Raw genomic sequence first — 19547 nt, forward strand, 5'->3', positions numbered from 1 at the left:
ATCTTCTTGACGTTTCGTGGAACCGCTATCAATTCTTAGTAGCTAATGTATTTCTTCTCTTCTTCAGGCGTAAGATCATTATCCAATTTTTCCTTCTTATTCGGCTTGCTAAGTACCTTTCTCACTGCGTTATAGTATTAAAACGCGTCACGAAATCGATTCTTCACCATTTTGTAAAGTGCATTCAAAGTAAGGATAAGACTATCTTTGCTTTTGTAAAGACGCATCAATCTAGCAAACATGTCAGAGCTCTGAACACCATACACTTTCTGCATCGTCGTACTTGTTGGGGTGTTGAGTACGAGCAATGAATTCGTTAGGATCCCATTGCATATTCGCCTTCCCCGATTTGAGCAATCGAAGTAGTTCCCTCAAATACAGGTTCATTTAGGCTTTGGATAGCCTGCCATTGCTCATTTCGAGATCGCGAATAATTATTTGTTTTAGGAGATTTATAGAATGGCGTGAAAGAAGCTGGAAAATCAATTTGGGGTTTTTTGAAAAGTAATTGGAAGCCAATTGCAGGTTCTGTAATGGATACAGCTGCTGATATCACCGCACCAGAAACCGGTGGATTCAGTCACGAAATCCGTAAAGGAGTAAAGCAATTAACTGGGGCTGGCATGACTCAACCTCGTCGCGATCGTCATATTGCTGCTTCGGGAAGCTTTAGACTTGGTTAAAGTCAATAGGAAAGAAGAATCCATAAGGCGTGGCTCCACTTTCTTTGTATCGCTTGAATGTGATACGCTTGTCCAACTTCAATATCTTCTCACAATCGATCGCTTATCAGGGACTTCACCAGCTGTCTCACGCCACCTTTGATAATGCTGATACATAATATCTCTCTCCACGCAATATAGGCCTTTCGACTCACTGTGTACGGTCCCATTTAGTCCAGATTCATTAAGTTCATTGACATAGTTGGCAATGCCCTCATTGCTAGCAGTTGTCATAGAATCATAGATAGGAGTTCGAAAGAAGGATTTTGGCTTGGGGTTGGCAAACTGCTTCAAATATGTGTCGAATTTGCTCATCTCATTATCATTTTTGATCACATCATCAATCATCTTTCCATAATAAACCTTGTTGTGCTGTTCCGCTGGATTTACATCGAAAATTGCCATCTTGTCTTCGACGATGCCAATCAAGTTGTTGGAAGCACTAATAAATTCAGTGATGTTGCCATGTACTTCTTCTTCATGGTAGAGCTTTCGACTAGATTGTACGGACTCGGTGATAGCAGACTTTATTCGCTCAAGACAATTACGAAACGAGCACTTATCGCCAGCAATTTCCTCAAACCAGCACAATTTTTTTATGTCGAAGTTGCGGCGATCCACGCTCGCCAAAGACATTAAGATGCTGAGTCATGTGAGTATTTGCTGTTCCCAGAAGACTAGTAAGGAGCTTGAAGAAATTGGACTTCCCAATTTTGTTCTCCATTGAATATAACACGATCATAACCTTCGTCTTGTTGTCTGGATAGTGACAAAGACTACCAATATACTCCATCAACCACTGGTACCTCTCAGGATGATCGAAGCAAATGATACGCTTCAGGTAATCAATTAACACTGGGTGCAAGTCAGATTCGGTAATTTTTTCGTGCAAATCCTTCGCCAGTAGTGGATTTGATAAGCTAATTGTCTCCATGTCATTTGGATCATGTTCCCATTTGCAGACAGTATTTGCAAACTTGTGGAATGGAGCCGTATTGAGAAGGTCAGACAGCTTGATGGAACGTGGCTTCTTGTTTTCAATGAACGGAATTTGCACCTTGAAGCAGTTCTTTGGATCATATGCCTTGATCACAAAATTATCGTCCTCCGTTGGCTTACGCTTGTAGTAGGTGATATCGGTTCCTTCAAAGACGTAGAACTCGTGAATGAAGTAGAGTACAAATCGTTTCAGCACATGAAGAGACTCGAAGCTGGTAGTTTTCAACATCTTCTCGAAAGTACTGAAATTTTAATCAAAGTCACGGTTGGGCTTGTTCTCGATCACTAGATACTTCTCTGCCCAATATTCAAGCTCATCGATCTCAAATGATGTATCCACCATGGCTGAACGCATGTCGTCAATTGTTCGGCCAGGTAATTCCACCAGTTGAGTTAGTGTTGCCAACTTCCACTCAGATTTGAATGTCAATTCGAAATCATGATCAGGTGTGGAATGCTCAAACGTCTTCGAAGTGGAAATTTTCCTTGACTCCTTGATTTCATATTTATATTTCCATTGCTTGTATGCAGCAAAACTACAACCAGCAGCAAGCCCTATCAATTTGCCTTCGTTCAGTGATGGATTATACTTGGAATCAAACCAATCATCGAAATCTTTAGTAGCACACTCCTTGTTGAAACGCATTACTTGTTGTTTGATTACACATAGATATGTCTTGCGCATCAAGAACCAATCAGAATGAGGTGGACGAGGAAAGAATCCAGCGAGATTTCACACGTTTTGGTTGTTGCTGAACCAAATATTGTGAATCATCATGTATAATTTATATAATCGATTATCGTAGATTTAGTTGCAGTGCAGTATTCCACACCGCATTCAACGGTCACTTTTCCAAATGATTCACGGTCTTCACTGGACTTAAAGAAGAAGTTGTCAAGTACATGTGATCCATCCAGTTCATTGATTTGATATTGCAAGAGGTAGGTGTATCTGTAACGGGGTACGTAGCCCTAAGTGTACCCTGGTTACATGAAGTGTGACACGTCATACTTCGGGATATTTGTACAAAGTACCAAGGTCGTTCAAATCCAACCATTGGCTAACGACATTGCATTTCTATAGGTGGCTTATAGTTTGTATTAAACCCAAGCTTTATCTACCTATAAATATACTCAGTTTACATTCTACCTTAATTAGGTCACTTCGCTCTCTTTTGAATAAAGAGGGGACCTGTGAACTGTCGTTCACTGAGAGTTGGTATACTCTCGAAAGATAACTTCCTCTAGCGCAAGGTGACCCCGTCACAGTATACGTTGTTGCCAAAGTCAGGCGTGACATCATCGCTATGCTTGTAATCAGCGGAATCACCAACTACGTGCATCTTCGACTTGATCCAATCACTTGGTGATAAAACTCGTGAATCCCCCAACTTGGGCTAATCGTATTTATCGACAGATTTCATGTGCTGAATACAATGCTCACCATAAATTTTTTCAATAGACTTGGTCATCGTTGGTTCAGCAACTGCAGGTTCAGCAATCACTGGTTCAGCAACTACAGGTTCAGCAACTGCTGGCTGAAACTTTGCGTGGTGTCGGCACCAATCGCCTTTTGGGTCGCACTGTTGGCTCGTCTTGAGGTGGTTTTCTGGGAAGATGTACTTACACATTGTTTTCTATATATTTAATTTAACCGAACTCACTATTATTTAGTGAAATAAAAAAAAATATTTTGAAGTGATCTGATTGGTTAAAATGAGCGGTGTGTTGCGTGAATTAGTGCTGCTGCTAAGTCGAGAACTTTCCGCACGAAGATGGCAGAGGTCGAGTTGGAGTGCGCGGTATACGGCGAAGGGACTGTGTTTCCCGTGAAGATAGCGAGCAATGCGAAAGTGAGCGCGCTGCAGGAGAAGATCGCAAGTACATACAGAGTCGTGAGCAACCGCGTTGAGGTTTACCCAGCCAGGTTGACGCTCTACTTGGCGCGGAAGCAGGGGGAAGCCACGTGGATGAACCACGACCCCGAGCTTGAGGCTGCTTAACTTCACAGAGCAGACGGGATACCCACACGGTGAAAGGCTTCTTGCGAGGTGGCATCAGCACCGAGTATGAAGAGATGCTTTCGTCGTGGATTCTCGACGAAGATTGCTTTGGGAAGAACTTTCAGCCTGGTCGCAAGGAGATTCACGTGCTGGTGGAACTGCCACAATTGTCGGAAGCTGAGCTGCCTCGAGATCGTCAACTTGTTGTGGGCGACGTTCATATCCCAATCACGCAAAGTATGTCGTTGAATCCGCCAGCACTGGTCGCATTTAGGAAAGCATTTCTGAACGACAGTACCGACGTGAAAGCTGGCGCATTGGTCGAGTTACCCCGAGACACGTATCTTCTTGGTGATTCGACACTCGGCTCTCGTATCTACATTCGTCATTGCTACCCTGCGCTATGGGAACTTTGTCTCGAGAGGATCCACGATGAAAAGACGAACACACCGCATCTCGTGATCCTCGGCAACCCGGGAATCGGCAAGACGTTTTTCGGCTATGTGATCGTGCTTCATCTTGTCCGTACTAATGAAACGGTGGTATATGAGAGTGGTGGCCTCAAGAAGCGCTTTTTATTTGCTCACAATGTGGTGGCTCAAGGATCTCAGGAAGATTTTGTGCACATTCTCGACCAGCCGACTACATACTACATCGTGGATGCCGTCAAGCCTGCGTATTACCCAGCGAAGACGATTCTTTTGACGTCGCCGCGCCGCTCCATCTGGTACGAGTTCAACAAGACCAATTGCCGGTCCTGCTACATGCCAGTGTGGTCTTTGAAGGAGATTCTACAATGTCGTAAGCTGATGTACTCGGATACACCTGTGGACGTCGTGCAGAAGTGCTTTCGTCGATGGGGTGGTATTGCTCGCTATGTCTTGCGATTTTCACAAGTTGGTAACCAGCAGGTGTTGCTTGAAAAAGCAATGGACATTGTTGATCTCGACTGGTTGGTGAAAGCCTGTAGTCAACTTGATGCGAACGAGGCTCAAGTGTCGCATCGATTGCTGCACTATCGCGTCAGCAAAGCTTTTGACAGCGAGTACTTCGTTTTTGCATCGCAATATGTTCAGCAAGAGATGTACAATCGTCTGTACAAGAAGGATAAGCGGAAGCTGCTAGAGTTCATTGCTGCCTCGGATGGAGTTGGTGCTCTTGCTGTGCTTCGTGGCCACTTGTTCGAAGGGCATGTGCATTCGGTACTGCCGCGAGGTGGAACGTTTCGAGTTCGACGTTTGGTCGAAAACAACGAGGCGTACGATGATGATGATGACCCTATGGGAGATGAATGGGACGGCGATGACGAGGATGGTGATGATGGCATGAATGAAGATGATGCCGTTGCGATGGAAGAATCCAATGCTGTGGCGTTGGTCGACGGTGGCGCCGCACCTGTCATTTCTTTTCAGAGATTCGAGAAAGCTGTCGTTTTCAATCATGGCAGTGAAATTGTCGCTGCTGCTAACACGAGTTACCTACAGCCAGCGGTGAAGAATTACCAGTCGGTCGATGCGATCATCAAGCCGGATATTTTGTTGCAGGTGACAGGTGCACACAAACACCCCTGCAAGCAAAAAGATCTCCACGATGTGTTGAAGCTTCTGGGAAATCCTGCAGCACCGCGGCTGTTCTTCGTGCTTCCGCCTGACAGATTCACCGATTTCAAATATCAAAAGTATCTGGACTCAAAACGCAAGAGGATGATGGCGCCAAGCTATGAGAACGTGTGCAAGATACAGCAGTTTGCGATGGAAGTCAAACTTGAATCGGAGTAGGTGTGCAGCTCCGAGGTTCCAAAACCGCGTTCCGAACCGGTTCCAAAATGATGCCGTACTTACTAGAGCTGCTGTGGTGCTTCAATTCTATAGTGAATTGCAATTAATGTATTAATTGTGGGAACCCTGGTTCCAAAATTTTCGGAACCAAATTTTAATAACTAGAAGGGCTGTGGTTACATTGACATCTTCCGGGCTCCGAGTTCTTATACTTATTTATCTAAATGTATAAAGTTTAAAGAGAGGGGGGTAGGGTGTATTATATAAAATAGCATATAGACAGTGCTGCGTTTTTTTTTTGGAACTTGGGAACTCGGTCCCACATGGTGTATAAAACCTACCATGATCATAATAGTTAATGTTACGTCGGTTCGGTGACATGGAACCGGTTCAGGTCATGTTTCGGAACTTATATATACAGACTAAATATTCTAGAATATACAATCTAGCCATGCAAGACTATATTGACAGCTATTGATATGAAGTATATAGCCGCTTGATCGCTGGATTTAAGGGTTTTGACTTTGTCGGAGAGCTCACGCGCATTGAAAGATGATTGAATCTCAACAAGAGCGAATTCTAAAATCTCAAAATCAACTCAATCTCATCAATCGCGAGTTTCTGCCTGGTGATATTGAGAGTGTGTATCGCAACAGAGCGATTACAACTATGAGCGATAGCACCGATAAGATTGATAGATTGGAAACCCTCAAAAGTGAATTGAAGCGCCTGCAGCTCTTGTAAAAAAAATACCTCACTTCGAAGACTGGTTCATATTCGCCATCACCAAACTCAAGGTCTTCTCTCGAATGTTAGCATCAGACCTCAACTTATCAGTGTCGAATGTAAATGGCTTCACGTTGATTGGTGCGATTGTTGGAGTGTAAACTTTGTAATCATTATCATCAATAACGACTGGCTCCTCATCAGCTGTATCAACGTATTGAATGTCCATTTTCTAGGTATATTTATCTGAAATATATTTAAGATAATGTAGAAACGATGTAATTATCTTCATGTTGTTCATGTGTCGTTTCTATGAGTGACGCTTAGCGCGTATCGGCCTCCATGGTTATCTACACACTGTTATTATCTATATCTCTAAAACAAATTGCCAGGGTCACAAAACAATTCTATCTTAAGTATTGAAAATATATGCAATTGGATCCTCAATTCGTTGTTGTTGCGCCTCCTTCACGCATAGTGCATTCACAAAATTTTGTATCATTTGCTGGTGATTGGCATCACGTCGTTTCTGACGATTACTTCTGGTATCTTTATGATAAGATTGACGCGAGTGATTCATGACTGTTTATATATACCTGGAGAAAGTAAAAAAAGTGTCATAGTCTAAGCACTCTGTTCTTCTAGCCACCGCTTGTGCTTCTTCGATCGAACGTGAACATGGTGATTTGCAGCAGAATATTTGCCACCACATTCACAATTGGATCGAGCTGCTAGTCGGGCTTTAGAAATTGCATCCCATCGATGCTTATTTGCCCTATAGTATTTCTTATTGTAGGCCTTGAATTCCTCTTTATTATCTTTTCGATACTCTTTTTTTTGCAGCTGATCTATCGCAAACACATTGTTTTTATTTACTGCTGTTTTTCTAAATTTTGCCATCCAAAGTTGTTCATATGCTTAAATGTTTTTTCAACAGCTTGCAACACAGGACGGATTTTTCAAGCTCTGTCAGCATGCGCTCCACCGTCATCGTTGTTGTTGAAGTGCAGAAATTTCATGATCGCCTCAAAGCGATCGCGCTTCATGAAGCGAGAGAACATCCCGCGTGGAATGGCTCCATCTTCTTCAGTTCTCCAGTGGTTGGAGAGCCCGTCTCGAATCGGAGCGACAGCTCGTGCAAAGAGCAATACCACGACGTGCAAAATCTCATGAGCTTGAATACGCTTGAATTTCCTCAACTTGGCTTCGATATCTTCTAAGTTGGGCACACTCACGCGAGGATCCTCAGCTTGGCGAGCAAGCATCTTTGCTCGACGAGATAATGCCACAGCACCAATATTCTGCTCTCGGTAGCGGTTCGTCTCATCAGCAACTCGAATCCATAGCTCCTTCGGTAAAAAGTAGAAGAACATGGTCAATGGAGAGTCTGCGTATGCGACCGCAGACCGTGTGGGTCCGCACGGTCCGTCGTAATAGTCCGTTGCAGCGTCCATCCAGAGATTCCCTGTAGTAAACACACAATCCGGAATAAGTACAATTGCACCACACACTAATCTGTATCATACGGCTTACCACTTTCCGCTTCGGCATAAGTAATCCATCCATTCTCCGCGATGTCTCGCAAATCACCACTAGTCAGGTCAAAGAGTCCCTCCTCGGGGATGTCATCATTCAAAGACACGTCTTCTAGATCTTCTACACCTTCTACTACTAGGACCACTTCGTTGGCGTTCATCACGTCTTCGTTATCCGCGTCTGAATCGGAGTCGCTGGCATCTTGACCAGCCACCACGTTCACATCATCACCATCTGTCGGGCCGAACAATTGCTCTTTTCGGAGACCCTCCATGAAGTTGTCGCTATCAAAGACATCGAAATTTACACGATAATCCGCAGGGTCGTCACTCTCGCTCTTTGCTTCATCAGCTTCCGTCGATTTCTCTCGCGGGTTCCATTCTGTATCAGAGCCTTCATTTCTCCTTTCTTGTTCTGTATCCTCCGGGACTGTAAGCTCCGTATCCTCATGTTCTGTATTATCCAGATCGTGGCCCTCCAAGGCTTCATCTTGTTCTGTACCATCTGTTATAGCCAGTTGAGCTTGAACTTCAGTCGATGGCTGTAGTCCTGCCGAATTCACCTCCGGCGTCAACGGACCGGTCGCTGGAGGTTGAACACGTGCACTGACTTGAGGAGCACTTACCTCTGAAGCTTGGGCGGATTCAGTCGCCGTAACGGAAGGTGGTGGCGCGGAAGTGGTGAGCGGTGGATGGCCATGAGGAGGTTCCTCCCCAGCAGCTTCGTACGATGCTTGCTCGCCAATCGGACGATATGCAGGGCCAACACGCACGCTTGGGAGTGGAAGCTGGAGACGACCGGATGCACGTCCAAACGCCATGAGTTCAGCTTCGCCTGATAAACACACCATTGTAAGTATTGAGCATTATTAAGTCAGTTAGCGTTGCAACGTACCCTAAAAAAAGTCAATGCCGCGTCTCGATTCATCAAGACGTCCCTTGATTCCTGGCTTCACGTAGCGGGGATGCTTGGCCATGCGCGTGGGTTTGCGGGACTTCCATCCGTCCTTGCATAACTCCCGCCACAGCTGCTTGAATGTCTTCTCTCCGGGGCCGTTTATTGTTCAGAGATGATTTTCGAATGGTAGGGACTGATTGCCACGCGGCAGTTTTGGGCTTTCACTCTAATTCTCAAACCTGTTCTGATTTTATATTGGTCTTTCTACTCACACAGAAGAATCCCCGTCTATCTACCCTTCACCAATCCAACGGGAAGGATCTGCTGATTACCACGTATACAAATTCTCATATGCGGACTTGGGGGCAGCAGCCAACTTTGCTGGGTACTAAATCCTGTTAAACATCTTATTCTGTAGGATACAGAATACCGGGCTATTAATAGAAGGGTTAAAGTGCCGATCGGGGACAATGTACGAGAATTCACATTAGGATTACGCTAACTCGCGCGTTCTTTCTCTGAGCGTACGCTAGTGGACAGACTGCATTGATTATGTTACATCGTCCGCTCAACCGGTGCATAAAATGGCATCTAGAGTACCCCTAGCCGCCCTTGGAGACAGCGATGATGTACTGTACAGTACGGTAATGGTCTGCCTGCATCCGATCGACGTGTCAAGCAGCAGTAAAAATTCCTTGGCTAGATTAGCACTATAGCCTCATTTGACTACATGTAATCACTGCCGATTCTGTTCCTGTCGCGCAACGAATGATGCCTCCGTTTGAGACGATATCGTCTTCGCTGTGTTGCCATACTGCGGTACTGTCGTCGCTGGTGTGCTTCACTAGCGTTTGTACAAACGTTCGAAGACGTCTATTAGATGGTGTCGCTCCTTATTGGGGCTGGCAAGTTTGCTGTAACAGCATTTGAAGATCTACAAACTCTCGATCGATAAACTGAAGTCGAGATTTGGCTACTAACCGTTATTGAAAATGTACATTTAGTTTACCAGCAGCAGTAGCCACTGGCAGTGTCCCTAGCCAGTGAGAGGAAATACTCCTCTTCAGTTTCGTTCGTCATCTCCGAAGCCTCGCTTTCACCTCGCCCTGTATCCCGTTCGAAGAGTTATAAGCACACTTGCATCCTTCTACAGCAACCTGGACCTACTCACGTTCAGCTTCGTTGTGCTTCTTTCCTTCGATACAGTAGCCGAGGCTTGCGGTAGAGTCACCATTGCTCCTCCATCATATCACAACTTAGCACTGCAACTTGTTGTCACTCACTACCGTTTCTCTACTATCTCGCGGTCCCAGGGACACACGCGACGGGATACTGCTCCACTCTGTCCGGACGAAGCAGGCAGCCGCGACCAGCACGCGCTACACACGGCGTGGCCGCACGGTTTCATGTGCACCAGCGCTTCCTCGCTGTAGCAGAGTTTACACAAACTCGAGTCGTCGTCTCCCACCATCTCAAGCGAGCTGGTCTTACGCGCGTAGCCATTTGCAGCCTGTCTTGATTTTGGAGACTTGTGAGATGCTTGAGGCGTCTTGCGTTTCGCAACAGGCGCTTTATCCTTAGCTTCACTTGCCTCAGTCGAGGGGAACTCCACTGTGTTCACGATACTCGCTCTACGAGCATTGCGTCGAGAATTCTGCGCCGTCGGTCGACTGCGTTTCGTTCGTGACTCATGCAAGTCACCGCCGTCTGCAGCTGTAGCATCCGCACCCTTTGCAACAGTTGACAGGAGATCATCCGACGTGGGCAACACGAGACTCTGTCTCCTTTCTCGAGGCCTTTTTCGAGATGATTGACCTAACAAGCAGCACATCACATTAGCGTCACTAGATATCGAAGCAAAACGACGTTTATCCGTACCTAAAACACCACTCGTAGACTGAGTTTGGCTCTTGGAATGGTCATGCCCACCTCGATTGGCAGAAACTTGAGCAAGCGCTGCCCCCCAACTGTTCCAAAGACTCGTCCGAGCACTGTCCACTGCAGCTCGAAATACCAAGTCCTCACTTCTGTACGCTGACGTATCGGACAGCGTATGATCTGCTCCTAGTGAGAAGAAATCGTTGTCAACGATGCAACTTGAGCTGATGTCGACTCCTAGAGTCTTCATGAACAGCGATCTTGCGTTCTCTGACGATATTGTCGACCCATATTCATGCGATACCTTCACTTCCTCCCCCTTCGCTCGTTTATCCTGAACAGGAAACATGTGGATCACGGGGTTGACGTCGTGCGCCTTGACGTACTCGAGATATCGCTGTTCATACGTCCGGGTCGAGATCTGAGCACCTGTGACTGTGTCTGTGTACTCGTACAGATGGTCTTCATTTCTAGACGATTTGGTCTTCGTATGCAGCTCCCGATGCGTATCTGCCTCGCTCCACTCCTGGTTCATCCGATTCAGAGCATCCGACAGCTTCTGCATTGTTTTCTTGCGGTATTCCGAGTCTTCCGAGAGCTTCGGAGTATGTTTCGACATGGGTCCTAGGTAATAGCCCGTCCCTGCATGCACCTGCTTGGCAAGTGCAAATGCGTCGTCACTCATCGGGTCCAGCTTCGTATATCTCCGAATAAGCTGACAGTACTCTTCCTGTCTTCGAACTCGCAGTGTTCATCTTGGTTTCCGACGTAGCGTTACTACGTCTACTAGGTGTGTGCGTTGCTGTAGTATCGACCGTCTCTTGTATGTTTTTATTGCCACTACTCATCTGTTTCTTCATAGTCTCAAGAAATTCATCTCGATGTTTGGGACCTGCAAAAGGTCCGGGCAAGAAGGTGAGTTCGAGGCGTTTACCATCCTTAAGCTTCACTTCCACACCCTGTACTGTGTTTTGCACTATAGTGGGCTGCACTGCTGCCACATGCTTGAAGGCTACGAAGAGTGCGGCCGCCGACTTGTGATCTGCTTTGTCCTGGCGGTTCGTGATGTCCTGTAGCTCCTTTTTGCGCCGTTCCAGCGCGTCCGAGTCCGACTGCGTGGCCTGTAGCCACACGATGCCGCCATTTTCGAGTGGTGACACACCCAACGCGCCTAAACCGCCGTCGACTCGAGCACCGTCGAATTTGGCGGCCACGTGCTGGTACAGGACGATGTTCTGGTCCCTTCGTTGCTGCTGCTCGAAGCGCGACAACAGACGCTCGGGCATGCAGAAGCGACTTAGCGCACCAAGATCCAGTCGCTTGGCGGCCTGCGCCGGCGCCGTGTCGAACAGGTCGGCGAAGGTCCCGAAGCCGTATGTGTCCTCGTCATCGTCCATTATTGACTGCATTTCAGTAAGAACATAAAGTATTCGGGCCACCTGTAATTTTCGAATTATGTACTGGACTAAATTAATTTTGGTCTCAAATACAACACTTCTACATGATTTTAGTCTCAATCTAACATTCTACACTCAATGCAACTAGACGGTGTAGCGCGATCTTGGATCAGCTGTGTACTTGCGTATATTCTTCTGCAAGTCTTCACGGTGATTGTTCGACACTCGCATCGTCACTTGGTATGCGGCTTCACGGTCGACCAGAAGCTGTTCATCGGGATCTCGGCCGATCTGTGCCACCATCCACACGCTGTCCAATGCACTCAAGAAGCCACTGCAAGTTCCCACACCATCGTGCCATACGGGCTCGTGCAACGAGTCTCCAATAAGACCGACGTAAAGCTTCTTACCATGCGACGAGAGGATACTCGCAGCCTTGTCTGCACGGGTGAGAGAGCTGAAATCAAAGAGACTGACACGTGTGAAGTCTGTTTTCCTCGGGATACCAGCGAAGTCGACAATTCCCTTGACAAACTCATACAATGCGCTGTTGTTGATGTTGTCGTCCATGACCAGATCTGTCGAGCTTGGGCGATCTTCGTTTACCACATGAAGCTCTCTTAAGTTCTGACGTTTCGGTGTCATCACCAGATAGTGCATTTCTCCACGGTAGTACACGATGTTCTCCAGATCTAATCCAATGTCACGCAATTTGTCAAGCATCGGGTGCTTTTGCTGGGTAGTCCATGAGAACTCCTTGGCTTTCACCTCGTCAGAAGTCCCAAGATTCGGGAAGTAACAGACGATCCCCAGAGCTTCCTTATCACTGTACACGAACCGATTGATACCAGCAGGTTTGGCTAGCTTATCGTTCGTTCCAGCAGCACCCAGCACCGCTGTGAACTCCATTGTCGGGATCTGCGGCTGAGTTACCACTGAGTAGAAAGGTTCACCGCCACTCTCCTCCAGACCCGGAGGCACAATAGACTCGAAATCTGTGGCTGGATAGATCGTCACACCAAGAAGCAGTGCGACCTTGAGCAAGATAACCTGCAGCTGCCGCATACTGACATAGAAGTGCGAGTTCGACTTGCCAAACTGCGGGAAGAAGACCTTCGCTCCGAGAGATACCAAGTCCTGAATCACCCACGGCCACAGGTGAAGCATGTTCTCTCGACTGAAGTGTTCCCGCTTTTCTAGTACAATCACCTGACCTCCAAGTAATGCCGTTTCGACTGCAGCACGGAGACCAACCGGCCCAGCCCCAACGATGCAGACACGCTTCCTGGCAGCATGTTTCCTTGTGTACACGTCCAGGTTAAAGCGTGCATCTAGCAGCTTAAAGAGCTGCTTGTGACGGAAGCTCAACTTGCTGTACACTGCCGCCTTGATGTGGAAAAACACATGCCACGGCTCGTCCACTTTGACACCGTTGAGACCGCAGTCGTTGAGTAGATTGCTGAATGCTGCCAGAGTTTCTCCCAAGTCTTGCGCGGCGTCGAAAGCCTTGAATGAGTTCAGCGCCGTAGGCACAACTCGGGCATGTAAGGTCTCGATAATACCCGAGGAGGTCGACGAGTTCGAGGAATTTGTCAAGTTCTCCGACAGCGTCTTCTCCAGTGGTTCCTGGTCACTCGGAGCATTGCCATTCTTGCGCCACTGCGAGCTCGACAGTCGTCGGAATCCTCGTTTGTGTTGATCATTCTTGTTGTTCATATCTTCACGTGCGATCTGGTCGATCGAGGTCAAAAGAGCTGAAATCTGAACCATGGACGCCTCGGAAAGATCCCTTCTTTGGACGGTTCGAGTGACCTGGTCCAGCGTCGCCAGCAGTGCCAATCGAACCGACGATTTACCAGCAACAAAGCGCTCGTGGAAGCGACGAGATTTCTGTGAATCGTTGCATTCGTCATCCGACGCTTGTCCTCGATTCAGGAACTTTGAAATCTTGGTCCCCATTCGGTCAATGTGTCGAGCGAACGCCGGCTCCTTTACCTCTGTAGTGGAGTTAGTGCCGTCGGTGCTGTTCGACGCCGAAACCTGGGACTGAGCCAGAGTGGAATCAACGACTGGTGCAGCGTCAACGTCCGACGAAACACTGCGGTTGTAAGCGAAATCATCGGCTCCAGACCTTATCAAGGCGTCGAGTAATTTCACGGTGTTGACGTTGTCTTCATCTTTCTCACCACGTGACGATTCCACAGACTTGCTGGTGCAGTCGGCACCCAATGAAGACGCTTTCTCCTCTTCCTCAATAAGAAGCTGCCTCACTTTTTGCCACGCCAATTCCTTCTCGGCACGAGCTTTTTGCTTACGTTCGGCCTCCTCCGCCACGATCCGACTCAACTGAATCGAGTCAATATCGTTGGGATTTGCACCTGCTGGAGCTGACGTATACGGGATTGATTGGTGCCTTCTGGAACGTGGATCTTCGTTGTAGACTCCGGTATCTTCACCGTAGGTGAAATCGCCTTCGTCCTTCGCGTACTCAAGGTATTTGTCAGCTCCGTCGATCGCCAAATAGTCCAGAGTTCGACTGAGACGGGCTCCATCGAAGAGATCGTCGCCAATGTAAGCGACCTGGCGATCCCGTGCTCTGGTCGTCTCACGTGCTCCATCATGGACAGGAGGTCTCCGATTTAACCTGCGCTGGCCTCGTTTGCTGGTCAACGTCTGCGCTTGATCTAGAGTTGCCATCGTAACACAGCGATTTGAATCCGAAATGAGAGGACTTTCACAAACCACTGCGGAATCCGAACTGACAGCCACGAGACTATACCTCTCCAGTCAGGAACCAGAACACCACATGGCAAGTTGACGTCTTCATTTTTCTTAACTCAGCTCATCAAACCTGACATGCAGCTGGAATAAGACTCGATAAGGATGACCCCTCCTCTTCAATCCCTTAATTATAAAACCGGTAGCCAAAGGTTGGAGGTGTTTACGACAGTATCCATCAACTACAGGGTTTATATTGACAATTCTTAACACAGTTGCGGGAACTTGACCGTGTAGCGCGTTTTTGGGTCGACCGTGTACTTGCGTACATTCCTCTGCAAGTCATCGCGTCGGAACCCGGACACGTGCTGGATAACACGGTACGCCATTTCTCGATCGGCCAGCAGTTGTTCGTCCGCTTTCTTGCCGATCTGAGCCACCATCCACACGCCGTCCAACGCACCCAGAAACCCTCGACAGGTTCCGACACCTTCGGGCCAGAACGGCTCGATCAACAAGTCGCCGATGAGCCCAACGTAGAGTTTCTTGCCGTGTGATGTGAGGATACTCGCGGCCTTGTCAGCACGAGTGCGAGAGCTGAAGTCGAACATTCGGATACGCGAGAACTCGGCCTTCTTCGCGATGCCCAGGAACGCCACGATGCGCTTGACGTACTCGTGTAGCGTGCCCTTGTTGATGTTATCGTCTTGTACCAAATCTCGAGGCTCGGGGTGGTTCACCTTGAGAACCTTCTGGTCCAGTAGGTTCTGACGCTTCGGAGTCATGACGATGTAGTGCATCTCGCCTCGGTAATACACGATATTCTCCAGATCTACTCCGATCTCACGCATCTTGGCGAACATTTGCTGTTTGAACTGAATCGTCCACGAGAATTCCGTCACCTTCTTCTCTTCAGTTGTACCGAGATTCGGGAAGTAGCACACGATACCGAGCGCTTCTTTACGACTGAAGACGAACCGGTTGATACCGGCAGGTTCCGCCAGTTTGTCGTTCGTTCCGGAAGCTCCAAACACCGCCGTGAACTCCATCCACGGGATCTGTGGCTGCGTGGCTACAGTGTAGAACGGCTTGTTGTCGCTCTCCTCGGAGTTGGGGGAGATCACGGCTTCAAACGCTGTTGACGAGTAGACCGTGACACCCACAAGCAACGCCACCTTCAGTAGAATAACTTGAAGTTGACGCGTACCGACGTGGAAGTAGGCGGTCGAGTGACAGAAGGACGGGAAGAGGACCTTCGCTCCCAGCGCCGTCAAGTCTTGCACCACCCACGGCCACAAGTGCAAGATATTCTCTCGACTGAAGTGCTTACGCTTCTCCAAGACCACCACTTGACCTCCCAGCAACGCCGTCTCCACTGCAGCACGTAGACCCACGGGACCCGCTCCAATTATACACACACGCTTCTTGGCCGCAGGTTTGCGCTTGTATACGTCCGTGTTGAAGCGCGCATCCAGTAGCTTAAAGAGCTGTTTGTGACGGAACCCCAACTTGTTGTATACACCCGACTTGATGTGGTTGTAGACGCGCCACGGCTCGTCCACCTTGACACCGTTGAGTCCACACTCAGTTAGAAGCTTATTGAAGCTCGACAGGGTCTCAATCAGGTTCTGAGCTGCATCAAACGCCTTGAACGCGCTCAACACGCCCGGGCCAGCCTTCACCTTGACATTGTCGACTGTTGCAGAAGCAGAAACCACCGGAACAGGTTCGCGCGGGATCTCTGGCCCCGGAGGCATCGCGACTCTGTGTGGTCTCTCCTGTTCATGACGCTCTTGCTCACTCTTCACCCAGTGGCCGCCCGACAATCGACGGACGACGCGGTTCGGGTGGCCGCGGTGTTTCTGAATGTCGTCACGGACGATCTGGTTGATGGACGTCAATAACGTCGAAATACGCGCGATCGACACTTCCGACAGCTCGTTCTTCTGACACGTGTGCGCGATCTGGTCCATTGTAGCCAACAGCGGCGTCATACGCGCAGACGTCGCGCTGTAGACGGCTGGCGCAGGAGCCGGCTCAGGTATTTTAGTCGCGTGGAAAGCAGCTTCGAGACTCATCTTGTCGCTCGCCTTGGAATGGAACGACGACATCAGACGACGAGCGCGCGGCGTGTTGTTATCGTCTGGTCCACGATGCAAGAACTGCGCAAAGCGACCGCCCATACCCGACGGCGTGTTAGGCGTCGGGGGTGACACATCGTCTCCCTGGGTGAAGGGCGTGCTGGTGTCCGCTTCAAGCGACGACGCGACGGATCTTGGAGACGACGCGTCACTCGGTGGACTCGAGTCCATCTCGGACGGTACACTGTCGCCGTTGCGACTACGATGGCCGTCGTCGACTACGCGATCGAGGTAATCTAATAGGTTAACCTTCCCGTAGTCGTCCACCACCGTCTCGCGACGGACAGTGGATTCGTCTACAGATTTGATAGTCGCGTCATTGCCCGATCCTTTGCGCTTGGCGTGTTCTTGTTCCTCTTCAAGCAGGAGCTGTCGCACCTTCTGACGAGCGACCTCTTTGTCTGCACGTGCCTTTTGCTTGCGTTCGGCTTCTTTAGCTACCATGTGGCTGAGTTCTAACGAGTCTACTTCATCAGGGTTGAACAACATCATACGCGACTTCTGAGGCACCACTTTGGTCACAAATTTATTGCGTGGCTCAGTAGAGACCGGTGTCGCGTGCGTCGAGTGGTGTCCGTTGCGGTGGTGGTGCTTGCCGTTCTTTTCATGGTCCAGGAACGCCTTCAATCGGTCGGTCGCGCGTGCAGAACGGTTGCTGCGCGCGTACGGGTGATTGTATCTGGGCTCGTCGTCGCTGTCGCAGACGAGCTCGTCTAGACCGGCTTCGTCCTCGCCGCCGGCGCGTTCCTCCTCCTTGTAGACGTCGTTGAGGTAGCTCTCGCCCACGTCATTAGCCAAGAAGTCGAGCAGTTTGCGACGACGGTGTGTCGCCTTCTTGGACATGTCGCCGTTCTCGGTTGGGTACGTTTTGGTCAGAAACTCGCTGAGTTTCGTGGCTTTGGCGTCCGCATCCGATGACGGACCGCCACGCCGCACAGCTTGTGACTCCTGCATGATCTCCGTGTACGCCTCGTCACTGAGGCGGTCAATGGCCTCAAGGCCACTGGCGTCGATCAGACCCTCGCCGATCCACGTCTCGCGGCGACTCATTGTGCTGCGTCTCACGTCTCCGTACTCGTGTGGCTCGGTCTCAGGTTGATCGTTGTTGTCCTCGTGCACTGTGGAAACGGATTGCACACTGCGTTTGCTGGCGACGGACGAGCGCGGTGAGAGGAACACGTCGCCACCGCCGTCCGACGAAGACGACGAATGCGTGTCAATATCCGCCATCTTGGCTGGTAAGTTCGCACGCTACGAAAGTTGCTCTCTTTCTCTCTCCACGTGCACTGTACACTGCAGAATTATTACTGACGGCGAGGAAGAGAGCTCTCCTTCCACCATGCGCGTGGCTGTGTGGTCATCGAGCCTCGGGTTCAATTATATAAAGCTTGGTGACTGAAATGACCCTGGGCCGGCTTTGTGCAGCGCGTGAGCTTTGTGTCGTTTCGATCTTCGGGACCCGCCTTGAAGAACACAAGAGCACTTTCGGCAGGGACTCAATTCGGCAGTACTGGTTGCTACCGGTATCAGCATGCTTGGTGAATAATGCAGTGCCAAAAATAAATTGCACGTCGGAGCCACGAACACTCATCAATTGCCGAGTCTGTCACGCTGGATCCTACATGTGTAGCCAGCCTTCGCTGCTCTGAGTCAGGGATATCATGGGTCGATGTCTTGTCAGTCTCGAAGCTGCAAGCCGACATTCGTAGCCAGCCATTCGGACACGCTCTTAAAGCGCAAGTTGAAGGTCGCCCCCTTTGTAATGAACATAGCAGCGAAAACGCAATGTAATTGTCGAGTTCATTTCTTAAGCAAGAGACTATGCAATCTCGTCACATGGAAATGAACCTGCAGACGGTTACCATGATACCGCCTGACGCGCTTTGCTTGGGCAGACTTGGTTCGTAGAGCCCAAATGGAATCTATTATCTGGGCGTTGTCGCATTTTGGCATGGGTGTCGTCTATGGTCACCACCATAGTATGGTGACGTGGTGTCAATTTTTTTGATTTAATGTCATCCAGGGGTATCGGATATCAATGTGCGTGTGTAATTTACCGGTGAAATTACTCGATCAATTGGCATGGCATTCGACGACAACTACAACAGCAACATCAGCTCACCTCTTGACTGCTATTATATCTTTAATTTCACCCGTGGACAGTACGATCTTTTTTTTTCGATGCAGTCGTTCCGCTGGTGTGCTTGCTGCTGTACTGGATACAAATGTCTATCGATACGACAACGTGTCAAAAACACTATTATCTGCATAATCGTAGCCAAGATTGCAGAAAAGAACTGCACAATACGTACTATCACAGATGATTGCAGCGTGAGCACTACCAATAGGAAGGCAGCACAGCGAATCCTCCCTACACCACCCGTTATTCCCCCTCGTGTATCCATCCGAAAGCTACCCAATCAGCACATGCCGATTCACAAATTATAGCCAATAGTAAGAAGGTTCAAAAGCCTAAAGTCTCTAGTAAAACTTTCTTCACCGTTAGAGCACGCAATACAATCATGCCTTCCAAGCCTACCAAGCGCCATGACTGGACGGTAGTCGCCCGAGCGTACCCTGCAGACGACGGCAATATGCTGGTGGAGACAATGAAAGCGTCGAAAATAACGAAGAGCCAGCTAACAGCATGTAACGTGTGCAATCTGGCGGCGCCCCACAAGATGCGCGTGCGTGAGCGCTGCTGCCGTGACCTGGCGAGCAAGGAAGTATCGGCAGGATACCATGTGGTTGG

At 48.9% G+C, this 19547-nt stretch overlaps 5 protein-coding genes, 1 non-coding gene and 1 pseudogene across 6 annotated transcripts; 1 reads left to right on the forward strand and 6 right to left on the reverse strand.

Moving 5' to 3' along the window:
• Nucleotides 1-3496: 3496 nt before the first annotated feature.
• Nucleotides 3497-5439, forward strand: PITG_13708 (annotated as a pseudogene; the record flags this gene model as incomplete).
• PITG_33046 lies at nt 3704-3745 on the reverse strand. The gene has a single exon (XR_009934440.1). It is a non-coding gene; the product is annotated as an 8S ribosomal RNA (ribosomal RNA).
• A 1831-nt stretch (nt 5440-7270) lies between the features above and the next one.
• PITG_13709 (uncharacterized protein) lies at nt 7271-8038 on the reverse strand (the record flags this gene model as incomplete). The annotated part of the gene is made up of 4 exons (XM_002899364.1): nt 7271-7342; nt 7386-7432; nt 7505-7693; nt 7762-8038. The coding sequence occupies 4 exons, from the start codon at nt 8036-8038 to the stop codon at nt 7271-7273; spliced, it is 585 nt and encodes a 194-aa protein (XP_002899410.1).
• A 1905-nt stretch (nt 8039-9943) lies between these two features.
• On the reverse strand, nt 9944-10383 carry PITG_13710 (uncharacterized protein; the record flags this gene model as incomplete). The annotated part of the gene is made up of 2 exons (XM_002899365.1): nt 9944-10315; nt 10363-10383. 2 exons carry the CDS (start codon nt 10381-10383, stop codon nt 9944-9946), a joined length of 393 nt encoding a protein of 130 aa, XP_002899411.1.
• Nucleotides 10384-11551: 1168 nt separating this feature from the next.
• Nucleotides 11552-11936, reverse strand: PITG_13711 (uncharacterized protein; the record flags this gene model as incomplete). The annotated part of the gene is made up of 2 exons (XM_002899366.1): nt 11552-11710; nt 11769-11936. The coding sequence occupies 2 exons, from the start codon at nt 11934-11936 to the stop codon at nt 11552-11554; spliced, it is 327 nt and encodes a 108-aa protein (XP_002899412.1).
• A 144-nt stretch (nt 11937-12080) lies between these two features.
• PITG_13712 (uncharacterized protein) lies at nt 12081-13895 on the reverse strand (the record flags this gene model as incomplete). The annotated part of the gene is made up of 2 exons (XM_002899367.1): nt 12081-13471; nt 13571-13895. 2 exons carry the CDS (start codon nt 13893-13895, stop codon nt 12081-12083), a joined length of 1716 nt encoding a protein of 571 aa, XP_002899413.1.
• A 1025-nt stretch (nt 13896-14920) lies between these two features.
• Nucleotides 14921-18085, reverse strand: PITG_13713 (MICAL-like protein; the record flags this gene model as incomplete). The annotated part of the gene is made up of 1 exon (XM_002899368.1): nt 14921-18085. The coding sequence occupies one exon, from the start codon at nt 18023-18025 to the stop codon at nt 14921-14923; it is 3105 nt and encodes a 1034-aa protein (XP_002899414.1).
• Nucleotides 18086-19547: the final 1462 nt, after the last annotated feature.

Source organism: Phytophthora infestans, genomic scaffold (genome assembly GCF_000142945.1).
Source record: "Phytophthora infestans T30-4 supercont1.30 genomic scaffold, whole genome shotgun sequence".
NCBI lineage: Eukaryota > Oomycota > Peronosporomycetes > Peronosporales > Peronosporaceae > Phytophthora > Phytophthora infestans.